The sequence below is a fragment of the Pseudochaenichthys georgianus genome, chromosome 17 (genome assembly GCF_902827115.2).
Source record: "Pseudochaenichthys georgianus chromosome 17, fPseGeo1.2, whole genome shotgun sequence".
NCBI classification, from domain to species: domain Eukaryota; kingdom Metazoa; phylum Chordata; class Actinopteri; order Perciformes; family Channichthyidae; genus Pseudochaenichthys; species Pseudochaenichthys georgianus.
In genome coordinates this window covers 33,788,478-33,809,664 of record NC_047519.1, presented here as the reverse complement: position 1 = coordinate 33,809,664, position 21,187 = coordinate 33,788,478, and the positions used below count along the sequence as shown (strand labels likewise).

Sequence of the window (21,187 nt, the reverse complement as noted above, 5' to 3'; positions counted from 1 at the left end):
TTATAATGGGATGGATGTGACAGGATGTGTGTATTAATCCTGTGGTGTTTCTCTGCCTCTCCCAATGCATGCTGGGAAAAGCTCAGCAACAGTGAGCCTGAATGTGTTGGTTCAAAAACGAAATGAGAGCATGAATTAAAACGCAGGCTTTTCATGTCATCTGTTCCAGTTTGAGAAGTTGGAGGGCATCCCAGAGCTGGGGGTGATACTGGAGCAGGCGGAGGGGGGGGACGAGCGAGACGACAGGCTGTGTTTACAACAAACTCCAGAGGACCCATCCGACCCGGGACCCGTCCTCTCGCAGACGTCACCTGACCGACACCTGCCGCACCAGAGACAGGTAAATGTTCTGGTAGATGGATATTTGTCCTAAGTATATTGGACTGTATCATTGTAACATGTAGGATGACCTTATATTTAACCCATCTTTTATTTCATTTGTGTTATACCTGTTATTTACGTTCTCAGTGTTATTATTGATTTGATTTTTCATATTCTCATGTTTAATCTTTAGGATTTGAGACCTTAAAGTGGACCTATCATGCTATTTTTAGGCAATAGCATAGGTCTCAGATATATAAAAAAATATAAAAAACATATCTATGAAGTGTTTTGGTCAAAATACCAAACAGATCACCCAGGCTCATATCCCTCCATTTCACTTCCTGTTTCAAAAGTGATGATTCTGGGTATAAACTGGTCTCTCTTAAGAATGAGATTTTCACCTATATAAATAAAGGCTAAATAAAATAAAATAAGAGGGGGCGGAGCTTATGCCAGCTCATGCGGGACCTGGCAGACACTGTCTAAAAGGCTGCGGTGATGAAACGCAAGGATTATTAGATCAAGGAGTATTTCTGAAACAGTTTGGAGCTCAAAGTCTTTCTCTCTTGCCGGTTATACCACAAGACAAGTTACTTTTTACTTCCTGCTTCTTCACGCACATGCTCTCCAGCACACGTTAGCTCTGAGTGTTAGCGATGCTAATGTAAACATGCACCGACCATATTACGTCCAAAACAGTCGGACTGTCACACTCCTAGGTTTATGTCACGGTTTTAGTGTCTGTCTGGTCATTTGGTGTTTTGTCCTCCTCCCTGTCGTTAGTTTCCCTGTGTGTCTGATTGTCTCATTGTGTTCACCTGTTGCCCTTGTGTTTCTCCCTCCCCTGCCCAGCTGTGTTTACCCTGTGATTTACCTGGGATTACCCTTCTGTGTATTTAGTCTAGTCCTCCCCTGTGTTCCATGTCGGTCCATTGTTTCCCCTCCATGTTTCCACGGTCTGTGTTCCTTGTGCTGCTCGTTTGTTTTTGGATATCTTTGCCACAGCTTTTATGATTTAATAAAGCTCGCTTTTTGTTAAATTCTACATTTGGGTCCTACCTTTTCCACACATCCTGACACGGACATTGTTTCTGATAGCAACGTTTCTGATAGTGCTGTGGGTCCGCCGCTGAGGTTATTACGTCATATCGGCCGCAAATCTGGATCAGCTCCGTTGTAGCCCCTGTTTTTAGAGATTTGGGTACGGAGGAAAAGAGAGGGTTTCATTTTCTGACGCTGCCTGAGTTCCCCGACACACCGGGGACACATATTTATGTATAAAAGACATCAAAGAGTGCATTTTGCATGATAGGTCCCCTTTAAACATGTTGTGACTCCTTGTTAAAGAAACTGTTCATCTAAATTGGAGTACTAATGGATGTAAAGGAGAATGTGAGAAAATAACTAATAAAGAATAAGTTTTTAAAAAAAAATTAGGAATAAGTGCAGTTAAATGTCTTTTTAACCTACATTGGACACATCATTATTTAAATGTTTTGAGTTAGTCCATTGTTTTTACCACCTGATGAATTAGGAATGAATATGATGCAGTACAATTCTACTATTTGTTTTAATATGTTACTCGTAGCTTAGGCATACAATAAATCTTCGAATCATAAAAACATCCGATGCCATAAAAAAAGATTTCTGATTAATTAAAATTAGAATTCAATTATAAGTAATTTTATGGCAGTTTTATTTGAAAGCTGTCAAGTACTTCGAAGTGCCTCATGTGCTTTATAAATACACTTCTTTAAATCAAACCCTCTATCTTGAATACATGTATGTTTTGGGCGAGTTTGGACCTTTGATTGTTCCTCTCGTTCATTGTGTTCAGATGAATGTTTGGCAGCCGATCATTAGAGCTGGTTTGTCGGGTATGCAGATGAGAGTTCTGGCCTAGATAACTGGTTAGAGGCAGCAATTATTTTCGAGTACACCCAGTTTTTATGCTTATTGTTGACACTCAGTGACATGCAAAGGAGACAAAAGGAGCGCTGTTCCTCAGGACGCCGAATGTTTTCACCCAACCATCGTGTGTGTTGAGATCTGCTTTCAGTGTGTCTGTGGATCACTTATCCACTCTGTAGAACTACAGAAAGTACAGTAGGCATTTTGGGTCGGATGCATTATTAAGCAAGTGCTCTACTTTCTCCCTGTATTTTGATTTTGCACGACATCAGAAAAGCTGTTTGCCCAGTGATATGACATTGTTTCTGTTCTCTCTGAGTTCAGTTTTAACAAGCGTGCACAGTAGACAATATTATAAGCTTAATGCATGAGAGCAGAAATGCAGACTTAGATGCTTAGTAAGCATTTGAACACGAGGCTACTACAGCGGAGCGGAGCGTAATTCCTGCAGGCAGAGTGAGATGGAGTATGTTAAGCCGTAGAGAGGTCATTGAAAGATTTCAGTGAGGAGACGCACGTGATTTAGGCATCTGATGTATTCCCCTCTGGTGCTGAAGAGTATACTGATGAAGTGCTGCAGTGTGTGTACATACCGTCGATGAGATGAGGTGTTTACCAATAGGGATTGCATGATAGAGGATTTTGTTGCAGATTGTCCTAAAAAACACTTCCATTATTTGGATAATCGTGAATATACTCGCATTAATGACTTGAAAAAGCTGGCTGCCATGGGAGAGAAGAGACAAATAAAGCCTGGTTTTAAAAACACATGCATTTTGATGCAAGAAAGAAACGATTGTTCTTATCCTTTATCTTTTCAGGGCGACCTTATGATCTATGGTTTCCTTATCAAAGATTGTTTGATTGGTTTGTTTGTCTGCTGCAATAACATATTATTTTCTTAGCTAAATGTAAGTTAGGTAGGTCCTCACAGAGATATAACTCAACACAACTTTATTTATGTATTTATATAACACATTTTATACAAACATGAAGCCTCAAGTCCTTCACAAAAGAAAAGAATAGGAAATATTTTATCAAACAAGACAACCGGATATCTTCGACCTCAGGATTCAAGTTTCTTCAATTTATTGAGAAAAGCTTTATTGCCTTGTCAACTCATCTTTCAAACAATATTTGATTGTCTTTCTGTTATTCCAACAATCCCTTACTCTGTTTTTTTATATGGAATATGGAAATATATTTGTTTTACACGGCAGACCATTAAATTGGCAACAGCAACAAACAAAAAAACTTCTACCGCATAGTCAGACAATCGCCAACATCGAATATAATTGTCCAATCATTATTTAAATCCATTCAATGGCAGGAGACAAGGAAGGGTAGATTGGAAAGGACAAGGGTAAGGAAAGAAAAAGGGGACGACATACTGTATATGGGAAACAGGATGGAGAGCACAATTTGATTTAAAAGCACTTACAACACAGCTTCATCCCCAAGTGCTCTGAGGGAGAAACAAAGGACACAGATAGGAAGCTTCAAGATAAAGACAGAACCTGCTGAGCTCACTCACGCCTGGATTAACCGCTAAATAAAAAGTATTAAAAAACAAAGAATGCGACACCATTGTTGTGCAATAACATGTATGTGTACTTTGCTAAAATTATTATTATTGCTGGCTGCTTTCTTAGTTTGGAAGATTAGGAATCTGTGAGTAACTGTGCAATATATAATTATACTTATTTAGCTTCTACCACACTTCATTAACATGTTACACTTCATGTACTCCATAAATACTGCTGCTGCTGCGTTCCTATCCGAATGTGTACTTTGTAAATTGTTATAACTTTTAATTGTGTGTATACCTTTGATCTAATAATGCTTTATTCTTTGCTGTAACCATGTACATTTCTGCTCTGTGGGACGACTTATCAGAATCAGAATTCCTTTATTAGTCCTGCAGCGGGGAAACTTAAAGCGTAACAACAAAAGTGACATAGCAGATAAAAGGCAAGCAATAATAAAGTGGCTAACATGTTAAATATAGAGATGCACACATTGAAAATTATATAAACATAAAGACAAATACGTACTCATACATGGAAGAAGAAAAAATGTGTATAAGCATTTAAATAGGTAATTGAACATGAACATATTAAAGTCTGAGATACTATAAAAATGATGTTTTGAACGTAGAAATTATTATGGTTATTGCAAAGTAGAATCATCAAAAGGATAGAATAGAATGGGAGGGATGAACCCCTCTTCAATGGTCACACATGCAGAGCACACAGTGAAATGTGTTCTCTGCTTTTATCCCATCCTAGTACCAGGAGTCTAGTACTAGGAGCAGTGTGCAGCGCCCGGGGAGCAATGAGAGTGGGGGGGGAAGGGGATGTCCGGTGCCTTGCTCAAGGGCACCATGGCAGAGCAGGAGGTGAACTGGGACCTCTCCAAGTAGCAGTCCACACTCCATTGTTAGGTCTGGTCGGGGACTTGAACCAGCGACCCCACGGCTCCCAGTCCCCACTGACTGAGCCACTAGTGCACGTTACAGGTGTATTGCGCATGATCCCACAGTCTGTATTGTGTGTATTGTCTACCAGGGGCCGTGGTGGTTGTAGAGCCGTTGTGGAAGGAAGGGATTCTGTAAACAGGTTTAAATATCCGAATTCTGGGAATTGAAAATAAAAGTGGTTTAAAGGTCAAAGATGGGTTCGGATAACAGCAACACAGGAGAAATGTGTTGTCTGGGGGATGCTAAAAGGATTGAAAGAGAAGGATGAAAGGAATATAAAAAGGTTAGAAAACGGTCAAAGGAACTATAATTTCACGGGGAGACTAGGGGTAGAGGAATGTGAGAATTTGTTTAGGGGTATTGTCAAATATCTGGAACAAACCAGAAACATGCAGGTCCGCTGCAACTCTGACTACTTTTAAATCCAGGCTGAAGACTTTCTTTTTGCTGCTACTTTTAATTGAACTGTAACTGTTATTCATGTACCTGTTATTCATGTTTTATTATCTTTCCTTTTTAACGTTTCTAATGTGTTTTATGCTCTTAATGTCTTCATTTTTGAAAGCACTTTGAATTGCTGTGTTGAAAAGTGCTATATAAACAAACTTGCCTTGATTCTGAAATGATTGTTCTCTCCTCTCTGCAGTTCGGGGAGAACCGGCAGGTGCTGCAGGCGGTGCGCACGCTGCTGGAGGACGTGAGGGCGGAGCTGACGGAGGAGGAGGCGCGGCGCTGCCAGCTGCAGACGACCTACGCCAACGACAAGGCCGCCTGGGAGGTCAAGTGGGCCGAGGTGAAGAGCCGCTGTGGACAGGTACAGATGGCGACTCAGCGTCCTCCTTAAAGGGACAGGACACAATCTGCTGTAGAGACTAACGGGGCATTCATTAGGCTGCCAGGTGACAGTAAACATGTTCTCCAGGGAGGAATCCAACCCAGGGCAAGGTGCTAAGGAGATGAAACAAAGGAATATGTATTTGTTTTTAAGCCTTCTCTCTGGGCTGTAGTTTTAAAGTGCAGCAATGATATTCAAATTCAAAGGTGTTATTGTCATATACAGTTAACTGTAAGCTACAGTGTAGAGATGGCAATGCAATTCTTCTGACCTGAGCTCCTCCAACAATGCAACATATATAATAAAATACAAAATAAGAAGTAGTGAAAAAAGTCTATATACATGTCAATAGAATATGGGATATGTACAAGAACAGAATATGAAATTAAATAATGTAAATTAAGACTAAATTAAATACGGTTTATTGCAGTGAAGTTATTCTTAATAATAATAATCACTAGAAGGGTTGGGAGGGGTACTTTAACAATGTAATCTGTTCTTAGTTACCTATGATAAAAAGTCATCAGTAACCTAGTTTTGAAAGTATCACAATATAGAAGTAATTAACCTTTCTGTTCATTTTGATCAACCTCAATATCAAGATCGAATGCAATGCAATAAATATCAAATAAGATGTAGCAACAATGATATGAAGTTGGGTCCTACAGAAAGGGGCGGACTGGGACTAAAAATCAGACTGGGACTCTCGACCGGCCCACCTCGGTACCGGCCACTGCCTACAGAACATAACAGCTTACAAAGAAGAAATACAATCTCTTTCGCAAAATCAAATCAAATCAAGTTTTATTTATATAGCACATTTATAAAGATTTTTGGTCGAGCCAAAGTGCTGTACATATAATAAAAATAGCCTACAGTAGAGACACTTTACAGCAAATACAACAGCACAGATTGTTCAGAATATCAGTATGAGAAAAACGACACCCTCTATCCTTAGACCCTCTGTCCTTAGACCCTCTGTCCTTAGACCCTCTGTCCTTAGACCCTCACATCGTACAAGAAAACCCACAGTTTAAGGGGAAATAATGGGAGAAACCTCAGGGAGAGCAACAGAGGAGGGATCCCTCTCCCAGGAAGGACAGACGTGCAATAGATGCCGTGTGTAAATCGAAGAGATAATACATTTGACAGCATATAGACCGAATGTTAGGAAATGCATGCGTCTGTAATGAGAAGATGAATCCACGAGGATGTCAGCTACAATCCTGTGGAAGCCATCAGGGAAGCAGCAAGACGAGACCAAGGCAGGACCGCAGAGACGGGTTCACAAAAGACACAACATGCTCTTGTTTACTACATACTGCATTAGTTTGTGTTTGAGTACTGCATATGGATAAAGAGAGTCCTCTGTTTTGCCGCTGTAAGGGAATACAAGTACCTGTATCCTGATGACGTAATCCCATTACATGTAATCCGTTATTCCCCGAGCTTGATCACCAGTCACAAACAAATGGACAGAATCCACTTCATAATCACCGCTTGAAAATGCAATTAAGAAAGGAAGGGCTGCTCTGAATGAGACAACACGATGATGAATCACCTGCTCAGGCGTTCAGCACGGCGCCTCGCTGTTCCACGTTCCTCTAATCATCCCTTTGTGAACTCAGAACAGCTGTTATCTTTTTATAAGCACTCGTTATGGGAGTTTGTATTTGTAGATTAGGAGCAGAGTATCTTCCTCTGAACTTCATAGGAGTACATGAAATATGTTATGAGTTCTGTGTCACTATTACAAATATTTTGATTTGCGATTACAGTAAATGGCTTCGAGATTGCAAACGAACTTTAGTTGATATTTGCTCAAATTGTTGACATAGCTTGGATAACATTAATGTAGTTCTCAACACCTTAAAACTAGCTTCCTATTGAGTGGCGTTAAGGAGCGTGCAGCTCGCAGGAAGTTAAAGAAACAGACTTCAACAGAGACTTACTTAAAGGTCCCCTAGTATACTCCTTTTCATCAATATATCACAGGTCTCAGATATATACAAAACATGTCTCTGAAGTGTTTGGCTCCAAACACCAAACAGATCATTGCAGCATTACCCATAATCCTCTCTGTTTCAGCCCTGTTTCAAAAGTGCTGATTCTCTGTCTGTTACTTCAGATGAAAGTAAGGAGCCCCTCCCCACGCCCCTCTGAGAGACATTTGGTTACAAAGAACACCATGGTGCTCTAGGAGGAGATTCAGGTGATAAGGGGGGGGGGGGGGGGGGGGGGGGGTTACCTTGGTTGCTGATTGGCTAATGGTTACTCAAGACAACACATCGTTATGACATCATAAAGTGTCCAAAATCTGATCAGTTCATTTTCAGACAGGTTTCTATAGAAATGGATCAGGACAAAAAGAGAGAGAATCTTTGTGCCTGAAACTTTCAGAGTGTCTTTCCACAGAGGGGACACATGTTGATGTAGAAGAGACATGGAGAAGAGGGGACACATGTTGATGTAGAAGAGACATGGAGAAGAGGGGACACATGGTGATGTAGAAGAGACATGAAGAAGAGGGGACACATGTTGATGTAGAAGAGACATGAAGAAGAGGAGACACATGGTGATGTAGAAGAGACATGAAGAAGAGGGGACACATGGTGATGTAGAAGAGACAGGAAGAAGAGGGACCACATGTTGATGTAGAAGAGACATGAAGAAGAGGGGACACATGTTGATGTAGAAGAGACATGGAGAAGAGGGGACACATGTTGATGTAGAAGAGACATGAAGAAGAGGGGACACATGTTGATGTAGAAGAGACATGAAGAAGAGGGGACACATGTTGATGTAGAAGAGACATGAAGAAGAGGGGACACATGTTGATGTAGAAGAGACAGGAAGAAGAGGGGACACATGGTGATGTATAAAGACGTGAACAAGTGGATTTTGCTTAATAGGTGACCTTTAAAGGAAAGGTAGAGCAGTGTGACGAAGAAGGAAATGAAGTCGATTATGTTTTGGAGCCTCAATGTCTGCTTCGTCAGATTTTGACTTGAGATATTCTTTCCCTTTAAAGGGCAGAGCACGATCCGGATCAGCAGATCACTGTGGGGGGGAAAGGACAGCACACAATCAATTTGAGGATATTCAATATTTAGTTTCTCGCATTAGAGGATTTTGAAACTTTCCTCCGGAGATATATCTGATGAAAAAGTAACTGCCGTTTTGGGAACCAATTAAGATCAGTTTGATTTATAGAAAGAAGATTATCTTTTGAACACCCATGCTCTTAATCTGAAAGCTTTTACATGGTTCATATCCTCCCACAGAGCAGAGGTCGCTGAGGGCTTCAACGAGAACTCATTTACTCTCCTCTGATAGCGCCACGTTGAGCTCTTCTCTCCCTCCACGGTGCTTCGTACTGATTAAGACTTCGGAAACATGCCCCCAAACTTCTACTCAGGATTATTACACAGCCCGGCAGAGCGGAGCAGAATTTGAAATTACCTTCACCTGTGTGTTTATGTTTTGGAATAAGGGTATTTTTGAGGTATTAATAACAGGCTGGCTCATGTCTGATAGTCTGGTTTGGCATCATTTAAAGCATCCTAAAAAACGGTCTATATATCTACTATATTTATAATGTCTTACATCTTGGCTTTTAAATTAGCAGCCATTACTGTACTAGTTATCTTCTCCAGTATGTAATCATACACGCTTTCAACCCGATATGAAAGTATGCAAGAAGAGCATTTGTGAACGAGGGTAATTTTAGCTGCTGTTTGAAGTCAGCTTGCTCCTCGACTTGTGACTGTACATCTTCAAATTAAAATATGACATCAGACTCCATCAAAAAGATTTCTTATTCATTAAAATGCGGCACTTTTATCCTCAAAATATTTAAGGTTTATTATTTAGCTTTTTTGTCATTTCACTAGATTGCACAATTTAATTGAACCCAACGAAACAATGTATAAAATTCAACTTTATTGTCAATTTTTCAGTTTGTGTGTCAGAGAGAGAGATCGAAATACCGTTTCCCACAATCCCAAATACAAATATGTATAAAATATGTATATCCTACAATCAACACACATTTATACATATGCACACATTAAGATAAAAGCACAATAATCAATATATATATATATACAAAATAACAGACACTTCAATATTTGAGAATGTACATTAGTGCAAAATTGTCCATAGCAGCGTAAAAAGTGTCTGGTGCTTGATTTGAGTGTCTGAGTAAAACGTTAAAGCCGTCTGAAGATTACAAAGCCCGGTTCTTCCGGAGTGGCTTTCCTCCGACGCTCTGCAGCTTTGAAGATGTCTGCAGTTCATCTGAATCCTCGGTTCATGTCCTTCCTCCAGAGACCGGTGTGAGGAATACATTTGGGAGGGGAGACCTGACTCGAGTTTTTAGTCTGTGTTTCTGTCGACTACAGAACGACTCCTGGTGCTTTGTGATGCCTTCTCCTAATCTCATTGCTTCTTTGTGAATACAACTAACTTAGTTTTTATAATGTATTAGAAGACATAACAAGACCTAAAAAAAAGCCCATTTGGTGTGTTGCTTCAGGTACCAGAAAGTCAAGTTTGAGAAACAGATGTGTTGCAAATTGCATTGAAATCGATTCGATATTTTATGATAGGACTTTACAGCTCTGGAAAAACTATAACATCAGCATCTATTTTATCTTTTTTCACGACAATTGCAAAGTAAAGAATAGAAATTCAGCATTTTGCATATTGCAAATTTGGCAGATGCTTTATACAATCAATCAATCAATCAATCAATCAATCAATCAATCAATCAATCAATCAATCAATGTTTATTTATATAGCCCAATATCACAAATGTTACATTTGTCTCAGTGGTCTTCACAGTGTGTACAGAATATCAGTATGACAATACGACACCCTCTGTCCTTAGACCCTCTGTCCTTAGACCCTCACATCGTACAAGGAAAAACCTCCGGAGAAAACCCACAGTTCCTCTCCCAGGACGGACAGATGTGCAATAGATGCCGTGTGTAAATCGAAGAGATAATACATTTTACAGCGTATAGACCGAATATTAGGAAATGCATGTGTCTGTAATGAGAAGATGAATCCACGAGGATGTCAGCTATCCTGTGGGAGCCATCAGGGAAGTTGTATGATGAGAGTCAGACAGGACCGCAGAGACAGGTTCAGCCACGACTCGAAGTCCAGGACTCAAATCCAGAACTCAGGATAGAGGATATGATCCTCAATTTATTTTTCTTTCTTTTAAAAACATTTATTCATTCAAACAAAAGAGTTTCACCTACAAAAATAGTTTCTCACTCGCCTCAGTTTTAGTTGTATTTGCCACGATCTTGAGAAATAGACCTCATTGCCAACAATGGAGTTTAGAACAATTGCATTTAAAGACTCAGCAGTAGCAACTCCTTCCAGAAACAGTGTTCTAGGTACTCTGTATTATAAAAAAGCATTATACTGCAGCCAGTTTAGGACCATTTCTTCAATTCCAAATAATCCAATAATTCTAATATAAATTATGAATTCGGTGAATCAACCTTTTAATTGGAACCATGTTAATTGTTGTGGTATTTCCTCATAACACTTTTTCTTTGGCTTCATTACTTATTTTTATAGCATAACTTTATAATGACTTATTAACCCAACTTCTGTGTCTTTGCTGTTCTTTATGTCTTAATGTGTGCACATGTATAAATGTGTGTTGATTGTGTATAGATAGGATATGCATATTTTTATATATATTTGTATTTTTGTAAACGGTATTTCGATCTCTCCGTCTGTACACACAAACTGAAAGATTGACAATAAAGTTGACTTTTGACTTCTTTACCAGCCGGACGAGGAGGTGGAGGGCGAGGTGCGAGGAGAAGCTCAGGGAGATGAAGGGGATCCGGATGAAGACCCCGAGAGAGAGATGAATCTGGAGCGGGACGAGCACCGACGGCTGCTGGCCGACAGCCACAGCGCGTCTCTGGACCTCAGCTGGAAGCTGCAGCACGGGGAGAAGAGATGGAGCCGAGAGAGGGGCGAGCTGCTGGAGCGCCACGACCAGGAGAGGCAGGAGTGGGACGGCAGCATGAGGGAGCTGCACCGCAAGATGGAGAAGGTGAGAGGATCTTAGAAAAATATCACTCGTCACCGGCTTGAGCTCCAATAATCAGGACACATGTATTTATTATCCTCTCAAGAATGGAAGTAGTCTTCACATTTGGTGCAACTAGTTCCTGAACAGTGTCCTTCACATGCTGATATGCCAGAGAGGGAGTCACACAGTCACAACGTGGAGGAATACCAGTTCTTAGTTCTTCATACATCTTGTCATGTAGAAAATACTGAGTTTTTAAAAAATCTGAAAAATCTGACTTTTTCAAAAAAAATCTGACTTTTTCAAAAAAGATCTGACTTTTTCTACAAATTCGGACTTTTTCTGAATACTTAAAAATGTTAATAATAATACGTTTTTTCTCAAAATGTTGGCTTTTTTCTGAAAATCTCAAAATTCTAACTTTTTCTCAAAATTCAAATTTATTCTGACTTTCTCAAACAATTATAGTTCCTAGTACAACTAGTTCCTGAACAGTGTCCTTCACATGCTGATATGCCAGAGAGAGAGTCACACAGTCACAATGGAGGAATAGAAAGCAGTCTTCAATGTTTACTTCAGATTAGCTCCACGTCAGAAATGAGCATGCTTGACATATGTCTATCTCCATAGAGGCTGAATCATCACGTTAATCAGTCCTGATGCTCTTCTCGGTCATCAAACACTCTGATATTGGAAGACTACATTCAGTATTTTCCCAACAGAGGATCTTATCTTTGTAATCTATGACATCTATCGCACATCTGTCCCTCCTTCTGTTGCTCTCCCTGAGGTCTCTCACATTTTCCCTCATTAACTTTGGGGTTTCAATTGGAAGCTTTCAGAGTGTGTCGTATTCGTATTCTGTCCCCTGAGAAAACCAATGCCAACCTCCATCTCTTAAGAGAACACCTTCATGCGTGATGCTATGTCTAAAGGTGATACTCATTTTACATTCACATGCAGCAGAGACAATCTGATTCAGGCTAAGATTTACAGCTTAACATTTTGAATACAATAATCTGAACTCGCAGCCTTGAACCCTTTTGAATGAACTGCTTAAGTGTAAACTAAAGTAAAGTAGGAAAACACATCTAAAAGATCTGAAGCTTTTTCTTGTTAAACGATGTTAGTGTGTGTTTCTATAAGAAAGAGTGACAAAGCACCCCTATATGCGATTATCTTGTCTGTTCCTTAGTACTCGGCAAGGTTAGACACAATACAAACTCAGGTTCAGGGCCGGATTGAGCTGGTTAATTTAATATGAGTGTGACAGTATTTACATATAAAGCAGGGGCTGGAATATTAACACACTCAGAAAATAGCAAGGAAACTGCTGATGCAGCGCTGAATGAAGAGACGGAGAGACATGAAGTTATGAAACACAGATCACCACATGACCTGATAACAGTGGGTGAAAGTGAACAAGTGATGGGGGGGGTCTTCCTTTCACCTTGAGCCAAATCAAGGCACTTACCTGAGTGCTGCAGGTGGAGCTCAGATCGGAGGCTTACAGTTATACTAAAGGAACGATAGGTGTTTGTACATGTATGTGAGGAAAGCCTCAAATCGCATGTAAATGCAAAGACTATACGTGGGGACCCATAAGTCCCCCTGACCTGGGCGATATGTGTCCTTACATTCTCTGCAAGAAAGCTGCATCAATTAGTAGACTAATTGACCACAGAAAATTAATCACCAGCATTTCTATAATCAATTAGTTGTTTAAGTCATTCTTCGTGTAAACATGGCAGACGAATGCCCTTCTTATCCTCTCAATCTGTGCTGACGTACCGATAGTAGTCAAGACATGACTACAGATAGGCCAAAGATTTTCTTTTTAGGTTTTTAGAAACAGTTTTGATGTGAAATTGCCTCCAGAAAGCACTAACTGTAATGGGATCCTTATCAAAGTGTTTTTTAATGTCATTTATTTGTTTGTTTTTGCAGAAATAAAAATGTATTATTTGCTGATATGATTGGGAGCGGAGGGAGAGAGAAAGAGGGTTGAGATACACCAAGAGTCCCAAGGCTGAAATTGAACCCGGGATGTTGTGGTTATATGCTGGAGCCCTTCCTCAAAAACATTATTCTAACCCCTCAAATTATCATGGCTGTAAAGTTAAGACCATTTACAAACAAATACACAACTTTTTTAGAATAATTGGCAAATGTCAGTGTCAGGATTTTGTATATCATGAGCTCAAACTTGCAAACTACAGTGTGGTTGTTATACAAAGTGAATGAGACTGATCCTCTGATGTGTGTGTGTGTGTGTGTGTGTGTGTGTGTGTGTGTGTGTGTGTGTGTGTGTGTGTGTGTGTGTGTGTGTGTGTGTGTGTGTGTGTGTGTGTGTGTGTGTGTGTGTGTGTGTGTGTGTGGTGTGTGTGTGTGTGTGTGTGTGTGTGTGTGTGTGTGTGTGTGTGTGTGTGTGTGTGTGTGTTTCGTATTGCAGTTGCAGAGAGAGCTGAGCAGCCGGCGAGGCGAAGACTTCGACGTTAAAGATGGCGGCTCGGACCCGAGAGGCGTGTTTTCTCCTCAGGACAGTCCCTGCAAGGCCCCTCGCTCCCCCTCTACCTCCACCCCACTTCCTGCCCCCCCCAGACGCTCCCACTCTGACTCCGAGGCCATGCTGGAGCATCAGGGGGCCGTGCGGAGGCTGAAAGGCCCCACGGAGAACCTGTTCCTGGACGCTCTGTCTCTGGACCCCCTCAGCAGCCTGGAGGTCCCGCCCCCCTCCAGACTGAGCGAGAGCGACAAGAGGTTCCCCTGCATGATGGAGGTAACACATCCACCAAGTCACTTTTACTTATTTATAGGTCAAAGTCCACTTGTTCATGTCTTTTCTACATCAACACGTGTCGTCCCCTCTGTGTAAAGAGATTCTGAACGTCTCAGGCAATAATTCGTTTTTATTTTTGGATGTGAGGGAAGAAGAAATTAGGTCAGAATTGAGCATTTAGGATGCATCACATTACACACGAGGGTGTTAGGCATTTCTCTTAAGCCATAACATCGATCTAATGGCGTTTGTTTTAGACATTTCATAGATATTTTAATAAGTGAATTAGTCCTGAACAGCCAAGACAATTTCCTCGGGTGGCACTCAAAAACCTGAACCTCAAATTGCTAATTTTTGTTTTAGTTTTAATTTATTCTTTGATCTTTTTTTAGAAGGTTTCCCCGTTTTCTACAACATTGGATGTAGGTCATTGTAGCTGTAAAAAGAATAGCTACAAGCTTATATAGCCGGGGAGGCGAGCAACGGTAAAAAGAAAACCTCTGATATTGAGTTTGACGATTTACGAGAAAAAAACTTGAATCTTCTCTTTATTTTTTATTATAAATTCACATTTAATGTAAGAGAACAAAACTCCTCTCAGAAATGTGGTGGCAAAATTAAGTGATGTGATTCAATCATTCAACATATGTCAGAATACATTATTTATATATATATATTTTAACTTATATGCCATAGTACATTTCAAATAACAGATATTTAAACTGCTGATTTCTCCGCCTGATGTTACCTCCTATAAATCATCTTACACTGGAGGCGTTCTCACAAGATTGATCCGTTGTGTTTCAGGCCCTGAATGAGATTTCGGAGAGAGACGATGATTTTGGCAGCCCGGAGGACGACATGGCCGTGGGCAGTCTGCTCAGGTAACCTCATGAAAAAGAGTATTTTATGGGTAAACTATTCTATAACAAGCTGCTGCATATTAATAGATGTCAGCAGGAAACACTTGCTGCAGATTTTCCAGCCTCATGAATCCCTGCGGAGACCGGCTGTGATTTTGCCCCTGGTGAACTTTTGTGAAACTTTCTCAAGTGGCGGGGAAGTGATCCAGCTCAGTGTGCTGTTAAATAATCCATACAGTTTTAGGTTAGTGTATTAGTACATGTAAGACACAAAGGATATTTAAAGTGCTATACACAGGCAATAACCCATTCTTACAAAAAAGACATTGCAAATACACATAAAGGTGCAAGAAGTGCAAAGATCAAATAAAGTTAAATGACCTCTGGAAAGGCGTCATTATAGAGAAAGGTTTTCAGCCTCGATTTAAACGAACCCAGACATTCAAACTTCTTGAATATCTGGGGCTGACCTCAGATATTCAAGAAGTTTGTTTGAGGTCTGCGTAGTTTAAAACTCAAATAGAAAAGGTAATTTGGTTGAGATGTTGTTTGCTTTCATTTTCCTGTTTGAAGTACATTTTGATGAACTGTTTGTGCCTTTGTGTGTTTTCCAGAGCCAAGTCAGTGTGCTCCATGAGCGACTTCCAGCGGTTGATGGACAGCTCGCCGTTTCTCCCCGACAAGACTCGCCACGATGATCTGGGCCAAGACGACGTGACCCCTCCTCTGTCTCCGGACGACCTCAAGTACATCGAGGAGTTCAACAATAAGGGCTGGGACTTCCCATCATCTGCGTCCGGCTCGAATCCTGCCCTGGAGGAGTGGACAGACAAACCTCCAGCCTCCTGGTTCCTCACCACCAGCGCCACCCTGACCACCAGCACCCTGAGCGACCCCGAGCACTGCCTAAAGTCCCCGCTGAGGGGCACCGGAGGGGGGGCTGCCGGGCTGGGAGTGGAGCACTACGACGTGTTGCTCCACAGCCCCACCCGAGCGGGGACAGCTGAAGACCCAGACTTCCTGTACGCCAAAGGGACCAAAGCCAGGGGCGGAGGGGAGGAAGATGGGGGGGCCAGCGGGCCGGACGAGGTGTTCAGCGGGGGGAGGTGGACATGTGGGCTCCTGGAGGGAGGGGGGTTGAGGACTTCTCCTAGTCAGCCTCCTATCTGCCCCACCGTGGGCTACACTTCCTCTCTGGAGCTGCAGTTATCGAGGAACATGAGTGACGACATGAAGGAGGTGGCGATCTCCGTCAGGAACGCAATCCGATCCCCGCCCGGGCCCGTGGTGCGAGACACCGCCTGCCAGACCAATGGACTCAGCACCCGAGGCACGCAGACCACCCAGACCATCAACGTGGGTCTGCAGACGGACCTTCTGAGGACCCTGACCAGCAGCCCTCACCGCTGCCTCACCCCTAAAGGAGGAAGCACGCCGATCTCCTCGCCGTCGCGCAACACCAGGAAGACCCAGTACTCTCCAGTGGTCCAGAGTAAGTTTGAGCGGCCGTGCTGCTCGCCAAAGTACGGCTCGCCAAAGCTCCAGAGGAAACCGTCCATCACCAACAGCAAGGCCGATCTGCCCAGCAACAAAGCCCCGACCCCTACCACGCCGCAGAAGAGCAGCAACGAGTCTGCGTGGGCTCGCTCCACCACGACCCGCGACAGCCCCGTCCACACCACCATCAACGACGGCCTCTCCAGCCTCTTCAACATCATCGACCACACACACGTTGCCTACGAGCCCATGCCCAAGTTCAACAAATCCCCCAGTCGCTCTCACCCAGAGTCCAGTCCAGTTCAGGGGGCCATCGCAGTGGACCCCAGGAACGAGTGTTTACGGATTGTCCGAGGTCGCTCTCCAAGCCCAGTGCAGCTGATACTGGAGAACGTAGAGGGGGGGAGCATACGTCAGGATCTGTCCGCCCCGCCGGGATACACGCTGGCTGAAAACACGGCCCGCATCCTCAACAAGAAGCTGCAGGAGCAAGGACTCAGAGACGAGAGGAGGCTTCAGACGGGGGGGCAGAGCGGCAGCAGGCAGGCGGACTCTGACAGAGGACAGTCCGGATGTATAGAGGTAAATATACAGGCAAACCGGATCCATCGCTTCTTCACTCATTTGATCTGGGGTCCTTGGTTTATGACGCAAAAATACCTATGACTTGTGGATTGAAGATAAACTTTAAAGCATCAGAGAGAAAGCTGAAGTTGTAATTTGACTAAAATGTTGTTTTTTCTCAGATCGAAAGCACTGACTGATGCAATGGTAATGTCAAAATATTTGACCCTCTTCAAAAATACTGAACTTTCCATCATGGCTGTACACTCTTTAAGGTTTCTTCTTCTTCTTCTGTACTTTCTTCTGCACTTTCTCCTGCACTGTCGTGTCTTTCTTGTGTTTTTGCTTTTATTTCTGTATCTTTAACTTTCAGTGAGGCCCGACCGAAACCTGATGTATGCGTCTGATGGTTGGAGAAGTGAAATTAATGATCCAACCGTAATGATCATAGCTACTGAGTTCATCCTTATCAGAAACTCTCCAATTAAATGTTTTTCAGTGGTTCTTGAGCTCCTCTATACCAAATGAACCAAAGGAAAGTGATAATTTCACTCCTTAAAATCAGCGCTCTGACACATCGGTTGGGCCATTTTCACCACCCATTCAGCTGACCTGTGGGAAAAATAAAAGACGGACAGAAAACCATCTTTCTGGTCACGGTTGATGAAACAGAAAAAGAAAAGTGCTTTTAGTTTACTGCTTGTACTGGTGCGCCTCTATAGATAGGTTACAATTCTGAAAAGTAGGTTTAAACTGTTTTAAATCTCTACATTCAAACAATGTACCAAAGTCTTACTGTACTTATAAACCCATAACATTAACAGTGAGCAACATAATCCCACATATGGTGGTTAATATGTCCACGAACATGCAGGATTGACCAGCTGCTGCTCACTGCAGAACAAACTAGATTACGTCGGATATGTGATTTTATAGTAATATACGGCTGGACTTAGATCAGTTATTACTGTTTCTATGTGCCTCAAATAGATAAATACACACAGTCGGGTATAATATATCTTTAAAGAGGCCTATTCAAACTATTTTAAAGGTCAACCAGTAACCCGAACGCGATGTTGGAATAGTCGTGAAACAGTAAACTTACTGGAAAAGTTAGTTCACTGTCGGTTTTAGCTGATCCAGTTTATTAAGACTGCTACTTTAATGGCGCTTTTCCACTGCAGGGCCTCGCTCGGCTTAGTACGGTATAGTTAGGCCTTGTTAGGCCAGGCTCACTTTATGCTGCGTTTCCATTACAGTTTAGGAACTGGGGTAGTAACTATGGTAACGCAGTGTAGGCGGAGCCGTGACGTCATCTTCAATGAGAACCCCAGAAAAGACAACACAGCCGTTAGCAGTTAGCCCTCAGAGCTCACAGCTCCTCATATCTGTTCAGAAACTAGACAGAAGTTAAACAAGTCCAAACCACAGACTGCCTGTGTCCTGGAGAATACAGTCGCTGGTTTATTTATGTCTGTATAGGCCGTTGTTGTGAGTGTGGACAGTCGGAGCATATACAACGTTAGCTTAGCCAAGCTACATTTAGAAAACACGCATTTTAAAAGGTGTTTCTCTGCCGTCTGTCTGCAGACTTGTCAAAGCATTAATTCATGGTTTTTACTAACCGGTATCAGTATGTTGTTACTTCGGCATCATTTTGAAACGTGTATTACAATTAAATCACGGTAAAATATGTTCATTTTGTTGTAGTTGCCAGCGATTCTCTCACTAGTTTAGCATACTGAGCCCGGTTGTTGGCCCGGAAAGAACCTCGATTTTGGAGAGCCAGAAAACTGTGAAAAAGTACCCGCTAGCCGGAACTACGCCTAGTGGAAACGCAACCAAAACCAGGCCGGGCACGGCACGCTTAAACCGCGCTATGGTGGAAATGCGCCATAAATGTGTTGTCCTATAAAATGTCAGACAACAGTGGAAGAAGCTAGCGTAGTCCTGTCGAGGTCAATAGGACGTCAATACCGGTCAAATCAAGTTACTGACCTGCAACAGTTTATATTGTCATATCACCCGACCTTAGTTCATTTGTAGATAATGTCCTGTGTTTATCTAAATCAAGGTCCCAGTTTTTTCCCAGGTCTAAAGTGAATGGGTGTGTGTGTTCACTTTCCAAATACACTATCTTCTGGTAAACCTTTGATATGTCACACGATTTGACAAATTAACATATCCCGCTCTATCTCCCCCCCCCCCCCCCCCCTCTCTCCTCCCCTCCCCTCTGGGCTTTATCTCCCCCCTCCTCCCCCCCTGTGCTCTGATCCAGAACCACACTGTCATACTAACAACTCCTTGGGGACTCTAACTCTGCTTGTCTCCGTGATGTAAGTTCCTCCTCCTCCTCCTCCTCCTCCTCCTCCTCCTCCTCCTCCTCCTCCTCCTCCTCCTCCTCCTCCTCCTCCTCTTCCTCCACGAAGCTTTGGCAGTGGGTCCACCAGCCAACCGGACCTCTCACCTCCCGCCGTGCAGACCCCACCCCCCTCCTCCTCCTCCCTCCTCCTCCTCCTCCCTCCTCCTCCTCCTCCTCCTCCTCACCCTCTTCATGAATGCATGCTTCACAGGACGGCAGAGTGACAGTGTGTGAAGCCATCGGAGTGTCATCTGTTTCTTCGTGTTAATGCTCGCATGTTCACTTTCTTTGTTGTAGATCATTTGTTTGTATTATTTAAAGGACCATAGTGGTGTTTTTTGCATGTTTTAGTCCATTAACCACATTAATCACATCTGCTGTTACAGAGTGCCATACCATACTTTTAAAATGATTCGGTTTTAACACCAGTAAGGTTGGAAAATCTATTTTAGGAGACTTAAACGGCATTAGTGTGTGATGACGGGGATGATGATCCTAGGCTCCTATAGGAGACACTAAACAACAAAGGGAGATGGAAACCCATTCCTTCCCTGTGGATATCTCAATGTCTAAAGTCAAGAAAACTGCACATTTGAGGATCTAGATTTTAAAGAGTGTACATTTAAGTAGGCTTAAAGCTGTTGGTGATTGTTTGCAACATGTTTACTGACAAACATGCTTTACACATAAGACCAAAAAGTAGTTTCAAACGTAAAAATCCTTTGCAATGAAAAAATGTGTCATTTAACCCATAAGTACCCAGTGTCACATGAACTTTAAACGTTCTGGAAAGTTCCTTATTCAGCTTTAGCCTTTACATGAAGCCCCTCAGACACACTGAACAGTCTGGTGGGTCATGCTCCAGGACATGTGATTTTGTGTTCCCATGACAACATGTCCATGTGTGACATAACGAGCTACATTTCAAAAGCTTTTTTTTTGTTGCCAAAAGTAAAATTCAAGCCATTTAAGAATTAAAATGCTTACATAACATGTCCTTTATTACATTAACCTGTTGTGGAAACATTTCTTGATCAAATTGATATGAAACAAACATTGCTGTGTCACATCGGGACGTTAACCCTAAACTTTGACAGTAAACCCAAAGTGACATATATGCACAATTAGAAATATGATTATGATCTGCTCAGTTAATTTAGCTGATTTAATTATATTGAGTTAATAATGTTCAAACTAATTTAAACCAAAAACCATGCTCATTAATTAAGTTAAAAATTAGAGTTATTTTACCATTAAAGCCCAATGTGACCATATATGTCACATTTCAGATATTTGACACGAGGGGCGGTTTCCTGTCAGAAATGTGTTCTAGGTGGTCTCTTTAGTCGAAATGATGTTCCCCTTAAGTTTCCCAACAGGAGAAATGGGTCCGGGTTGAAACTGGGAACATGTCTGCTCCTTTAATGACAGCGTTACTTTCACTAAAACTGAAGCATTCACTGTAATGGGGTTTGCGTTTGAAGCCGTTTCAGCAAGTTGATGCTC

General features: G+C 42.1%; 1 protein-coding gene across 1 annotated transcript in view; it reads left to right on the top strand.

The window, feature by feature from the left end:
- Positions 1 to 21,187, top strand: part of LOC117462545 (microtubule cross-linking factor 1) — a 79,351-nt gene that overhangs the window by 53,758 nt on the left and 4,406 nt on the right. Inside the window, exons 8-13 of the mRNA XM_034104820.2 lie at positions 170 to 340; positions 5,361 to 5,528; positions 11,365 to 11,637; positions 14,069 to 14,395; positions 15,203 to 15,279; positions 15,873 to 17,337. Coding sequence (XP_033960711.1) covers positions 170 to 340; positions 5,361 to 5,528; positions 11,365 to 11,637; positions 14,069 to 14,395; positions 15,203 to 15,279; positions 15,873 to 17,337 — 2,481 coding nt within the window. The remainder of the gene's footprint in view (positions 1 to 169; positions 341 to 5,360; positions 5,529 to 11,364; positions 11,638 to 14,068; positions 14,396 to 15,202; positions 15,280 to 15,872; positions 17,338 to 21,187) is intronic.